Consider the following 13,473-nt stretch of genomic DNA (forward strand, 5'->3'; position numbering starts at 1 on the left):
CTACCTGTTGTAGCTAGCACTGCAGGAATCCAGAGCCTATTTTCCAGCAGGATTTCAGCACAATCCTATAGAAGCTATCCAAGCTACCAGCTTCTCTTGAACAGACAACCAACCTTGTGTTCCTTTCACACAGTGTCACAGAGCACCAGAGGAGAACAGGGTACTGTGGCAGTACTACAGCTTGGTACTACTCACACACCCACTTGGCAGGCAGCATCCAGATAAATCCATGCTTGTTAATGCTTCTCAGACTTTCCCAAGACCTACAAGATATTGTCCCACAATCTATTTTAAGAAACTGAGGCTCACTCCAACTGCTGCCTTGGAGAGAACCATCAGCGTGCACCCAGAAGTCCTAATAACATCCCTGAGGCAGCTGGGATCACCATTAATTGAGTATAGATTCCCCAAATGGCTGTTCAAATGCTGACCAAGTCAATGTAAGCATTGATTCGCTGACTTAGCACTGAATCAACAATGGCATCCTGCTGCTCACTGTATCAGAGACTTATTTATAGAAGTAATTCCCCGGTTTACCAATCTCTTGCTTATTTATCTCTTATCCTGTATCATGATTTTAGAAAAACAGAAAACATTGCTGAAGACTCAAGTACAGGCCCTAACCTTTCAGGACAACATTAGTTGTAGTCCTCCTGCTTATACTTTGTATGCAGCATCTTTAATCTATCAACTCTTAATCATTGTTTGTAGGATGCCTAGCTATATGCCTTCCTGGTAGATTCAATTGCCCAATTTTTTTCAGATATACTTTTGAGACCCTTTTCTCAGCCTTATCCCATCAAGTGCCTCCTGCTGTTGCTTATGGTCACAGGCTACCTAGCTTCTAGCTGAGGAGGTATCACTGATCAGCAGTGAGAGGTAATCATTTTGACAGGAGATGCCTGTTCTTACCTTAGCTCTCCCAGTGCTCTGAAGAATGTGCACCAAAGCACAAGCCATCTCTTCCTTGTTCCTTACACTGATCACAGGTTCCAGCACAGAGCAGAGCATAGTGTAGTTGCTGGTAACAAACTCTGCAAATTCTTTGTACTGCTCCATGGGCAAGATGGTGATGGTCTGATAACGGGACTTTATCCGAATGGAAGGTCCCCCTGATTTCCCTTTGTTGGGTGTAGGAGTGCTGACTGGGTACCATTTTTCCACAAATTGGCGACCGGTTACACTGGCCATGGGAATGTTGACCAGGCCTACGTAATTGTTCTTGTCCTTTTTCTTCTTCTTCTCCACATCCTTGTAGATGTGAACTGTGATGCTGTGAAGAGGTGGGAGACTGTAGAACTCAAAGTGCTCTCCCCAGAAAATGTTATCTGCTTTTGTTTTGCTGGTGGTGCGGGCAAAGAGAGTGTCATCAAGGCACAGCTCACAGAAGTATTTCTTCTTGGGGGCCAGGTCCTTTGCTTCAATGATCCAGAGACGGAGCACATTTTCAGCTCGACGGCAGTTGTCCTGTGCAGAAGAAAGAGCTCAGCTTGGATTCAAAATCCCTACAAATTGAAGATTCTGTCTTCTAAAGCAGTAGCAAAAGGCTGCCTTTTATGTCCAAGGTAGGGACAGGGTCAGAGTTCAGAATGCGATTCTCTGATCTTCAGAACCTCTAGAAAATCAGACATTTTCTAAAACAGAGGCGAAGGGCTGTCTTTTGTTTGCCAAAGGTGGGGACTAGAACATCTGTCTTCTTAAAAAGCTCTATCTGAAATGCTTTAGAAAACAAACACTCCACATAGAAGCCCTTCAAAGCTGCTAGACTGGTGTGGCACACTGTATTGTTTACTCTTGTGAATAAGGAAACTGTTAGCTTGTCCCTCAAAGGTAGTATGCCAACTATGAAGGTGACCTATCAGATATTTCCAGCTGATCAATAACTTGACCCCCATTCTCACTCTGGCTCAAATTCCTTTTGGTCCTGTTTCCACCACCCCCCTCCCCCAACTGTGCCCCCATGAAACATGAAACCTATGAAGACAAGTTCTATCCTTCTGAGGTACACGGTATCAGAAATCCAGTTTGAAACATCATAAGCACAGTCTGGGGCAGGTATCGGAAAGCACGCTGACACGTATTTAATTCATTAAAGGTCTGACCTACTGCACTTACTAGAATAGTACACAGCAGCTTTCTGATACACTGATGAGTGGATGTCTCCTCAGACTAAATTAATGCATCTGTGTGAAGCCCTGGTACATCCAATCGTACCACCTCTATTCCCCAGTAACCTTATTTCCACAGTTTTTATTACCTTATTTGGCTGCACTGTCCTGCGTAGGTTTTCCATCCACTTGTCCCTCTCTGCTGCAGAGGAACAACTGAAGCATTTACTGCCACTGGAGTAGGTTACCTGGAACGTATGAATGACAAGCTGAGTTCAGGCAAGCCTAGGAGACATGTAAGAGGCTGCAAAAAGCAAGGAAGATAAGCAATGCCTGAGCAACAAAGTAAATACTAAAAAGCCAGGAAAACAATATGGGAGCCTAGAAGGCAGAGAGGTTAAAAGGCCCACAAAATGAAGAGAGAAAAAAACCCCTCAGCTCGAATTAATATAAGACTAAAGAAACATATGAGGAGCACCAAAAGCTTCTCTTAAAGACTTTAAAACAAGGCTTTAATCAACCAGTTAATTTTTTTTTAAACTTGTTAATTGATCCACAGCTATTAAACACTTGCAGTTTTCCCTGTTAAGCTCCAGAGGCAGATGATGTGGATAGCATAAAGGCCAACAGAACTAAACAGTGTATTAATATAAGGCAAAACACACTGGAAATGGTGTCTTCAGGAAATAAAAAATATTTCCAAGGGTCCATATATACAGCAACCAAAGCAGCTGTGCTCTGATCCAGCCCTGATGCTCAATACCATACACACTGAAACTGTGGTTTCAGTGCAGGAGGGAACTACCTTGGCTTCCTTCATTTTTGCGTGGCCTGACAAGCTTTGCTCACTCTTTCTAATCATTTTTGCACACAATTAAGAAGCAGTTTGAGGCAACAGCCTCAGAGCTAAGTTGTTGCCAGTTTTTTCACTCAACCCCCCAAACTGAAGCTGGAAAGCGCTTCCAACCAGAAGAATGAGACAAAGCAAACAGGAACAGTTCCTGGATGCATCCCGAGGGAGAAGAGCCTGATATGCTGGTTTTCTGCCAGAGCAGTTTTCCAGGTTGTAAACAGGTCTTTGTTCCAGAAGTTCAGACACATCTGACTAATCCTACTGAAGACAGACTGTCACCCGTCCCTACCACGACAGATTATGATGGGCTTAGATGCATCCAAACAGCACACACGAATATGCTGTTGGTCCTGTGAGTTAAGGACTGTGCTCACACAAACAGCCTGTTTGTGAAGCAAAGCTAGGAGCCATACAGTGCTGTGCTGCAGGCTGTGCTGAAACAGCAAGAGAATCTTTGCATCCTGCTCCATGGTGCAATGGACATGACGGCGGTTACTGAAGCTTCTCCTTTAGCAACTAGAGAACAGGCTGAGCTAATGCAAGGGGCTCTGACTGGAAATCACATTTGTCAGTTACAGTATACTTTCTAAATTTAATTTCAGGTGAATTTGGAGAGGATGAATACACAGCTTACGAACAATAGTATGTTTCAACCTTACATTTGCATGCAAACTACAACTGCTTAGATATTTATCAAATTAAAGAGATTTTTCAACTAGAAGATACAGTAATTGGAAAAGATTTCTCTCCATTGAGTGATTGATGCCATTAGTCTCAAAGACTTTAGAATTGCGTGCTGCTTAGGCAGCCCCCACCCAAACCTCAGGATAGCAGTGGCTGCTCATGTGTTCTCCAATTACAAAGTCACAGAAATGCATACTGCAAGGGTTCAGACCGACAGCATATAATTGGCCGTGTGTTTGGAAGGCACGCTTTACCTCAAAGCAGAAGTCTTGTCCAAGGATACTGCTGTGAAGTGGCTTGACAAAGACTTTTTCTTCTGACCCGAGATCCAGGGCTTCGACAGCGCTGCCTGGGCTCAGTAAAGACTCATGGGAACGGGACTCTTTCAGCTTTGGCAATCCTCGTGACCTGTAGGAGAACAAAGGGGAAAGGAAACATTATTTTCCTCACAATTACCAAAAGAGTTGGCGAGATCTCAGAGAAAGCTGCAGCTTGTTGGTGTTTATTCAGAACAACTTCTACAATTAGTTTGTAAACCTTACGGACTCCTAAGGAAATACTCAGCTACACAAGCCTAGGAAGTTCATCCCCACTGACCTAGAAATTGTAGCTTCTGAGACGTAAGTGAAAGAAAAGCAGTAAAACAAAGTTCAGCACTTAGCTGTTGAAATTTGAAAAAAAACTATAGGTTTGAATATATTGCTGAAAATATTTACTACTATCTGGACTACTAAATCAATGTTGTGCATCAACAGCAAGAAGCACACCAATCTCTAAATGTCTAAACTAATGCAGAATGATAGCTACTTTCATTATAGTGACAACCCTTCCCAATACGCTTTTTCTTACTATATGAAAGCCTTTACAATAAAATAAAAAATGAAAATTATTTCCCTCTTCACAATGATTAAGTCAACCTCCTACATTTTTCATTTTCCTCTTCAGCTGCTCATTCCAGTTTTAAGGTTTTTTTTGTTTTTTTTTTATTTTTTTTTACCTCCATTTTCTTTTGACTTCCCCTCACTCACATACTACTTCTCTTTTTCAGTCCCTGAGCTCTACCAGAGCTAGCATCTCCCAAACTCACAGAACCTTTTTATCAAGGCAATCTTCTCTTTGCCCCTATCAGCTCTTGATTAGTCCTCAAAAACATATCCTTTCTTCCACTTCCATGGCTTTTTGCAACCAACTGCAACATTATAAAATGTGCTCTAACACTTTCTGTATACTCCCAATTCAATGTAACATTTGTGCATAGAAGGGCGCTCTGCTGTCAGTGCTGTAAAACATGCTCAATTTACAGGTAATGGTGGTTCCCCCTGTGCTCCTTCTAACTCCAAACTGACACCTGAACTGTAAGCTTCTGCAGTGAAGTCATGTGATACTTCAGGCACAACTAGCAGTTCTACTTCAGAAGGTAAACACTGCGCACACATTTTTCCTCTAGCTGTAACTCAGTCAAAGCCTTCACAGATGATGAACAAGGAGGAAAAGCAGAGAGTTCCAGCTTAGCAGAAAAGGAGCTGTTAACCTGGTAGGTCCAGATTTTGCCAAAATATTGAAGCTCTTGCTGGTCCCTATCCCTGTTCAGTGATCCATGAAAGTCTGTCCATAAATACAGCTGCACATCCGCCAAGTGTCACTGAGCACAAAGAACAGACGTGAAAGTAGAAAGGCACCAGTTGTCTGTACATTATTCAGAGAAAAGTGATGCTCAGAAATGATGCTCTCTCACCTGTGTTTGTTCTCACAAAGTAGTTCCTCTTTTACTCAATCTCCCTTATCAAGGCTTAGTATCAAATGAAAAATGTTTTAAAATGTATTTATGGAGCAGTGAAAAGCACAGCTACCTCTAAGACCTCCTTTATTTTGAAAAATAAGTAGTTTTTATATACCTCCCTCACATATCTTATCCCCCCAAAAAGCCTCATTTTGTATCCTTAGCAAAATCAAATTCCTTCTACCCTTAAGCAACTCTATGGAGAAACACAGATAAAAAAACCCACCACCATTTGGAAGAGGCATCTTCAGTACTTCTAAAGCTGCTTAACAGTAACTTGGTATCATGAAGGATACATGTAAAGCAACAAGCAGAGTTCATCTGACTGCTCGTTTGTACAAAATGAAATGCTGAAGGTGTTCTGGTAGATTCATGTATGATAAGATTTATTAAACAGTAAGAGAGAACTTTGTTCCCATTTAATATATCGAATGACCTAAGAGCAGGCAGCAAAAACCTTTCATCAGAGGGATATTACAAAGACACTGATTTCAAACGCAAAACAACAGCACTGGTACAAATGCGTTGGCTGCACTGTGCATGCTTTGTTATAACAGGTTACAGCAGCAGCTGTACCAACGCAAACTGAAAACCACAGCCATGTATAATTGAACACTTGCTGCAGTTAAGGTAGGGCAAGTCTAAAATAAACACACCACAATACACCACTTTAATATCATCTCTGCAAAACCCTCTCTAATTTCTTCTCTCACGAAAGCACTGCTGAGGTCACTTGGCTTCTGTCCCTATCCCAAACTCTCAGCATCTCCAGTCCTAACCAAGTACTTCAGTGCATGATGCAGGGGAGCTGGCTGGGAGCCTGCAGACAACTCCCGTCTTAGCTCCTCGTCAGAGAATGAAATCATGGAGTGGGCATAAAGAGAGGGAAGCGGAGGGAAATAAAAATAATTGCCAAATAAAGGAGAAAGAAAAAGAGATTTTACAAATCCCAGTTAAGCAAAGGCTGCATTTGGAGTAAGACAAATAGAGCACACCTACATGAAACAGTTATACAGCCACTTAGCAGTGCATCCCCAAATCATAGCGGTGCCACATGTCACAGCCCTTCCTTTCAAACTCCGTGCTCTGCGCTACATCTCAGACAAGAAATCCTGCCAGGAGAGGAAGAAAGGCACCAAAATCCAGGAGGAACTCTTCCTCAAGCCTTAGGTTACAGATTTCAGACGAGCATCATGCCAGGCAGATACGCTGGGGCAAGAAGAAAAGTCACAGCCGCACCGGTAAAGAAATCTGTCTCCTTGTCTGCTGCGCTCCCACCCGGCCCCGCGGGTTCCAGGAAGAGGCTCCCGGGTGCGTGTTGCTATGGAGCGGCCTCCTGTAAGGAGATTAGGGGGAGCCGGCAGCCAGGAGAGGCAGCAGGCGCGGGGAGGCTGTGATGCTTAAAAGCTGCAAAGGTGACCTTTCCAGAAAGAAAGAAGTCCCTCCTCTTCCTTTAATGAGACCTGGACTGTTAAAGACAGTGGGAGAGACGCAGGCATCGCCCGCGGTGCCTCTGAAACAGCCTTTGGGGACAGGACAAGGGCAAATGCAGGTACACAGCAACTCTACTCCATGCCTCCACATCCAATCTTGCAAGTTAAATCCTTTGGTAGCATCTATTCTGCTTTACTGCTCTTCTAACTAGTTAGCTTTGTACATTTTGTTCCGTTGCAGATCAGCCAGAGCATGGCTAGCTTTGTTGACTCATGGTCCTGGGGCAGAGGAAGTCTATCTGTTACAGCAATCCCTTGAAGTTACCGTATTTAAAACAGCTCAATAAACTGATTAAGTGGCTTAGAATTGGCACTTTGTCGTCCATAAACACCAGAGTAAAGTTGTCGGTCCGATGCAACCACATGCATTTACAAACACATGCATTTGTAAACACTATGGTATTCATTTCATCTATTGATAGATTTGCAAAGCAAATCATCGACTTGTGCTTAAATCAGCAGCATCTCAATCAATACAGGCAACAATTATACAGAAATAATAGTTCTCTTATGCTTTAACACCTCATCTGATATTCAGATGCTGTAAGTACAGTGAAAGAAAATTACTTGCTGGCTTCCATTTTTTGGCCTCAGAGATGCCACTGACTTACTTCCCAATGTCCAGCAAATGGGCTGGATTAACAGGGTCTTTCCTGTATTAGGTAGGAAGCTACTGGTAAAATTAATATTGCTTAGATTGTCTGTTAGGAGAGAGGTAATCCCAGAGAAGCAGATTACTGTAAACAGGAAGATCACACATGCAAAAGGTGGGGGAAGGGTTGTTTGTACAAATCTGTTTCTGTTAAACAGCTCCATTAACAACACAAATCCTGTTTTAAATAACAGTTAACTTCCAATGATCAGCTTCTTTCCTGATGTTTTTTCTATCTACTACATAGAAAGACAAAAAGATTGCAAAGGAATGACTTAGGAATTCAGAGCAAATAGTTAGCAATAGCACCAAACAATTCTGACATAGGTATTCTCCATATTTTTTTTCCAATAAGAAAAGCAGGTAGAGGAGGAGCATATCAGGGAACGTTTTAAACGTCTCACCTCTTTTTACATGTTCTGGAGTACTGGTCTTGAGAGCTGCATGATTCCCTTCTAAATCAGCCCAGCCAATGCCCCAAACCACTGACCTGGCAGCAGCATGCAACTGCCACTGAAATAGATCTCTTCAACAACACCATCTTGCTGGCCCAACCCCAAGCTGACCCTCTGTCCTTGCACACCATCATTCAGTAATTTTCCACTACAGGAAGATCTCAGTTGTAAGCCAGGAACTAGAAACCTCTGGCTTTCAGTGGCCGCCCATGGCACAAAGCAGCCTATTATCCGACTTCTATTACATTCTACTGTCGATAAGGCGTGTAGGATAAAGGGTTAAACTCTTAATTGCTCTGGTTATGAAGCTCTCCTGCTGATTTTGACCTATTTAAAAGCCAACCTGCAAAGCACAAAACACTTTCAATTACTGAGCTTTCCAGGGAGAGCACTATATTGCTTGGAAAACAAGCCTGTGGATATCCATATCCAAAAAAATAAAAAATAAAAGTATGGAAATGAACTACCAAGGAACAAATCCCACAGTCTGTTTCTTTTACTGAAGTGGTGCGAAGGCAAAGAATTCTGAGAAGTGTTTTCAGCCCAAGCACCCAGCTAAAGCCACATCTCCACCAGTCTTACAAGAAACTGGATGTCTGCATGCTTCAAATAATTCCAGCACAATACCCGTGTGTTTAGAGACACTCCCCAAGATCAGAAATCTGAATTCGATACTTAGCCACTCGAAAAGTCACAGGAGAAAGCTTGGACTGTAGTGAACTTTCTGCTCAGCGCTGCTATTCAAAATCCCAGCCCTGCTGAACTGGACCCTAACGTCGACAACATCATCGGCAATATACAGGTGTGTTCGACCAGTGCTGCAGCATCAGGTTTCCCAGTTCAAGTGTTCATTTTGCAGGCACCACACCCCGCTTTGTTTTCCAACTGCCAATTAGTAGAACATCATATTACTTGGTCAACAATTCTGCAAGTCTGACCAGTTCCATTATTAATTTTTTCTTTTAAATCAGAAACTTAGAGTAACTTATTTAGATTCCAGTTCTGCTCAGCTGCAGTTAAACACTGGCTTTTTCTGCGCATACTGCTTTAGCCTTCCACTGAGATTCTGGTCTTTTCTTGCAAGGCCCTACCCGAAGTGTTCTTTGAATCCTGGGTTTGCAAAGCCCTCCCCTGCCTGCATGCTCTCCCTACAGATCGCAGCTTGTCTAACAGACATCTCATATGGTGCATCCAAACAGGCTGCTGAATTCCATAGCGGTAGCATTCTCTTCACGCTACTATAACCGTGGTCTCTGCTATGAACGTTTCAAATTATTTTGTTTTGCTGAACCAGAGATGCTTAACTGACTTGGTTTCATTTCACAAAGAATTTATGGGTGAGTGCTGTGTGGATGAGCCCAGCATTTGCAGAAAAGCATCAGCCATTAAAAAGTATATTTTTATAAAGGGGTCAAGTGAGCCTGCAGATGGGACAGAGCAGTCTAATGTGAAGATGAAGGAGAAATAGGCTTAACAGTGAGATCTTTTTCAGTTTTCACTGAAAAACAAATGACTGCATAAGGACTGAAAGAACTGGCTGAAAGAAATATGTTCATCAAAACAGGAGTGAGATGTCTCTCCGGAAACAAACCACTCCTCCCCTTTCCCTATACTCCAGTAGCAGAGCTGCTGAATGAATACAAGCTCTGAGTGAGTCAAGCCTTAGCAACATATTGTGTAACACAGATTTTTATCCTTACATCTAAATCAGGATAAAAATCACCCACCTTTTTTTTGAAAACCAGCATTAAATTATAATGAATGAGTATGAAAAACATGGCAAGATTTGTTTCTATTATTTATGCGATCTGTGCTATTTTCATACTGCAAAGAAACCAGTAAGGAGGAAGGAGCAAGAACTTACCGAAAGTAGAAAAAGCTGTCGTTTGAGCACCGATACCGTTTCACCATGAACCCCAGAGCCATGGCTACCCTCTTCCCTGCAACCTGCTGGAGTCCATTCTGAGCAAGGACACAATGGATCCTGTGCTCGTCTACGACTATCTGATAATGCCATAAAATGACTTTTAGTAAAGCAGGAGGATTCCCCACGTGGCAGTAAATCCCAACAGGGCAAAACCCTCCCAGCTGTCTGCAGAGCTTTATTGCAGTCGCTGAGACCATATGCAGCCAGTCTCAACCATTTTTGCTTCCTCACCATAAACAAAACTGAGGCAAGAACTGTTGGTCTACTTGGAAATACTCTTAAATTCCTGGCTGCAAACTGAAAATATTAATTTGGACTCTCCTTTCAAATGTAATTTTCCTTAAGTCTTTTCTCATGCTTTTTAACATGTTTTATATATTACTGACACTGAGAAAATGTTAAAGACAAACGTGTGGGTTGAAGTGCTCAAAGAATGCTGTGGGAAACAGGCTAGAAAAGCTGTGAAAGATGAGACAGTAATGTGGTGCCAGATAGCCTCATGGTGAGAGCTGTTGCTAACTTGGTGAGATGCTGCACTGGCCACATATTGGAAGAGCTTCATTCACATCTGGCATGAGTCACAACCAAGCAGAGCCTAAGTCTTCTCACATGAAGACAAAACACGAGTTTTCAAGTACAACAGACCACCCAGCAAAAAATCTGAAGCTGGAGTAGCAGAAGTGATGAGAATTACAGACTGAGAGATTGTGGATTTCTACATGACCCCTGGATGCTGACCCATGGTGGGATTGTTTCTGGAGGGGTGCTGTAGCACTGTCCTCTCCCCATCCACTAACCCAGACGCTCTAAGTTAAAAGCCAGCAAAGCAGGCTGGCCAATTGCTTTCTGCTGAACTAGAAAATCTGATTACAAAAAAAATATGCAACTTATCTCCACCACTCCCTCCCTACAGCATTTCTGAATCTTTTCTATTTTAAATCAACTCTGAACAAACTGCATCCATCCTCTGTCACCATCCGACATGGCATGCAGCGTTACAGTATTCCAAATCTTGATGCGCACCAGGATAACTAATCTTCCTTACTCCAGAATTTTATAGGTATTTATCTATAAACATATCCTGTTTCTTAACAGGAGCTAACACTACAAAAGCATGAGAAAGCAACTTGACAGCAGCCTCTATTTGCTTCTAATCCTTGCAGGGTTGTAATTTATAAAGTTGTATAATACTTTCTTTGAGACAGGGTTCTTGAATTTGTCAGAGCAAGAAAAGGTTGATGATATCGAGTCAATCTGGCCCTGAAAACCAGTATAACACCATGACATCAACTAGCACCACCTGCTTAAAATGGGAAAGGGCTGACTCACCAGGGTAGGACAGGAAAGTTTTTACTGCAACAGATAAAGACACTTAGAAAAAGCAGGAAGAGCAGAAGGTGAGAGAACAGCAATTCCCTCTCATGAATTAAGAGTCAGATGCTCTGTATTATCTTCTTCCAGGCAGAAACAGTTGTCACTGATTTGTCCTATTGGAAAAAATCCCAAACAACAGCATAATTCTAAAACACGAATCAATCTTTTTAGCCTACTCTTTCCTCCAACCCATATACTCCCAGAATACTAATCTGTTCCTCATCTTCAGTGTTTCATTCCCACATGGTTTGAGTTGTTTTTCCTGCTGTTCTACCCACCAGTTGCATTTTACAGGCACCCCCAGATACAGAGTGAAACATGGGAGGGAAGGCAGAAATTACTGGCAAGTTTCACTTTACAGTGGAACTGTTTTCTTTATGGCTTCATTTATAAAATAGCATTAGAAAAGTAACAGCTCTAACCATAAACTTTCAAAGTTGTATATCCAATTGGACTGTCTGATTAGACCACAAATGCAAAGACAGCTCCTTTAAACCTTCAGATCTTTCCAGCAAAAGGTAACTACAAGGTTGAGTAGTGCTGTTACGCTTTCTTTCCAAAAAAGTCCAAAACCAAACCCAAAGACCAAACCACCCCAATTCATCAGCAATTTTTGACCCTCATGGGCAGCATAAGGCTTTCAACAGAGCTTGAGGTGAGGCTCATGCTTTTCAACATCTACACTCCTTTGTGCAAAGATTTATCTTCAAGTAAAATTAATCTCAGCTAGCTTTCCACATCGCTTGACTACTCTCATGTGATCTCCCTTGCCTCCAAACTGTGCCCTCTGTTCACTTCAGCATATATACCTCAGAGTAGGAAGGACACACAGACTGGTATAAAAAATGCCTCATTCCATTAGTAGCAAATAAACATACCAAGTCATAAAATCCTCAAAACACTGTTCCATCTCCTGCCCTACAGATGCAGGATGCTTTGCTATAAGACTACTATAGAAGGCTAAAGGGGGAGGATGACTGGAGGGAACGTAAAGAGCAACCACCAGCTTGTCCCTGTCTAACATCTGGCACATCACTGGCTTTCTAGAGCTTGTTCCTCCAGACCTCTGCATGGATTCTGTCACTGGAACTTCTCAGTCCATATGCTCCTGCATCCTCCTTTTTAAATCCTTGCCAAGGAGACATAAAAGCACTGACAGAACAGACCAGCTATGCTTAACGCTATCACGGCATGCAATGGATTTTATGCTTTGCAAGCCATCAAAGAAAATCCACATTTCATTCAAGTCTAGTTGACAATTCATGCCCACACTGGCAGAAGTAGAGGGGAATCTGGTTTTAACAAGAAGAGAGCTTTGCTGTGTATAATATTATGTCTTAAACCGAAATTGTAGGGATTAATTGCAGCTAAATTTATTGGCTTTCCCAGTACAACAGCATTTCCCTTACACTGCAAAAGGAAGTGTGAGAGTACCAAGTTAGGGAGAGACAAATATATTATTTATGGCAAAGAGATTCTTGCATTACAAAACTTCAAGCAAAACTGGCTACAAACAACAGTAAAAGTACAAGGTATTTTATGTACATGGTGGTATTATTTAACATGTTTGTGTTTACTGAGTTGCTTTTTATAGCTATGTTGTAACTCCCTGAAAATACAGATTTATAACAAAGCTTGTCTCAAAACAGAGTGGACATTACTATGACTGTAGAAATCGCCCACATCCTTAGTCACATTTGATAAACAGCAGTCATTTCTGTACCTCAAGAAGTTAACAAGACCTCTAACATCGAAAGCTTTGCTATCTCCATGATTTTATGGTTCTGCCTTTCAGAGGGAGAAGATAGCACCACTGATTGAAGCAGCACAGCATGACAGATTCAACTACTGAATTTAACTCAGCTAAAGGAGAAGGGAAAATGCACTAAACTGCAGAATCACAGAAGCCTGCCGTGGCCTTAAGTACAGGGCAACCTGTTTTTCACTCAATGTAGTTCTCCTGCTGGGCTACTGTGTAATGTAAACCAGCGTAATGTTTAATAAAACAATCAAGAGATTTTACAAATTGTTTGGAAAACTGGTGTAAGTGCTTTTGCTTGCCTCATCTACAATTCATTCCAGCCTGAACTGCCAGCCAAAAACTAAACAAGCACTATACCAAATGGAGCACTAAGATGGTCAGAAGT

At 42.1% G+C, this 13,473-nt stretch overlaps 1 protein-coding gene across 14 annotated transcripts in view; it reads right to left on the bottom strand.

Moving 5' to 3' along the window:
• Positions 1-13,473, bottom strand: part of RASAL2 (RAS protein activator like 2) — a 185,506-nt gene that overhangs the window by 26,721 nt on the left and 145,312 nt on the right. For all 14 annotated transcript variants that reach the window (XM_061452032.1, XM_061452030.1, XM_061452029.1 and 11 more), the window contains 3 exons: positions 3,900-4,053; positions 2,258-2,356; positions 913-1,467 (listed from right to left, as the gene is read on the bottom strand). In XM_061452032.1, the coding sequence (XP_061308016.1) occupies positions 913-1,467; positions 2,258-2,356; positions 3,900-4,053 (808 nt within the window). The remainder of the gene's footprint in view (positions 1-912; positions 1,468-2,257; positions 2,357-3,899; positions 4,054-13,473) is intronic.

Source organism: Pezoporus flaviventris, unplaced genomic scaffold, assembly GCF_033815535.1.
Source record: "Pezoporus flaviventris isolate CSIRO_AGI_PZ_B2104156 unplaced genomic scaffold, CSIRO_AGI_Pfla_v1 ptg000013l, whole genome shotgun sequence".
Classification (NCBI taxonomy): Eukaryota; Metazoa; Chordata; class Aves; order Psittaciformes; family Psittacidae; genus Pezoporus; species Pezoporus flaviventris.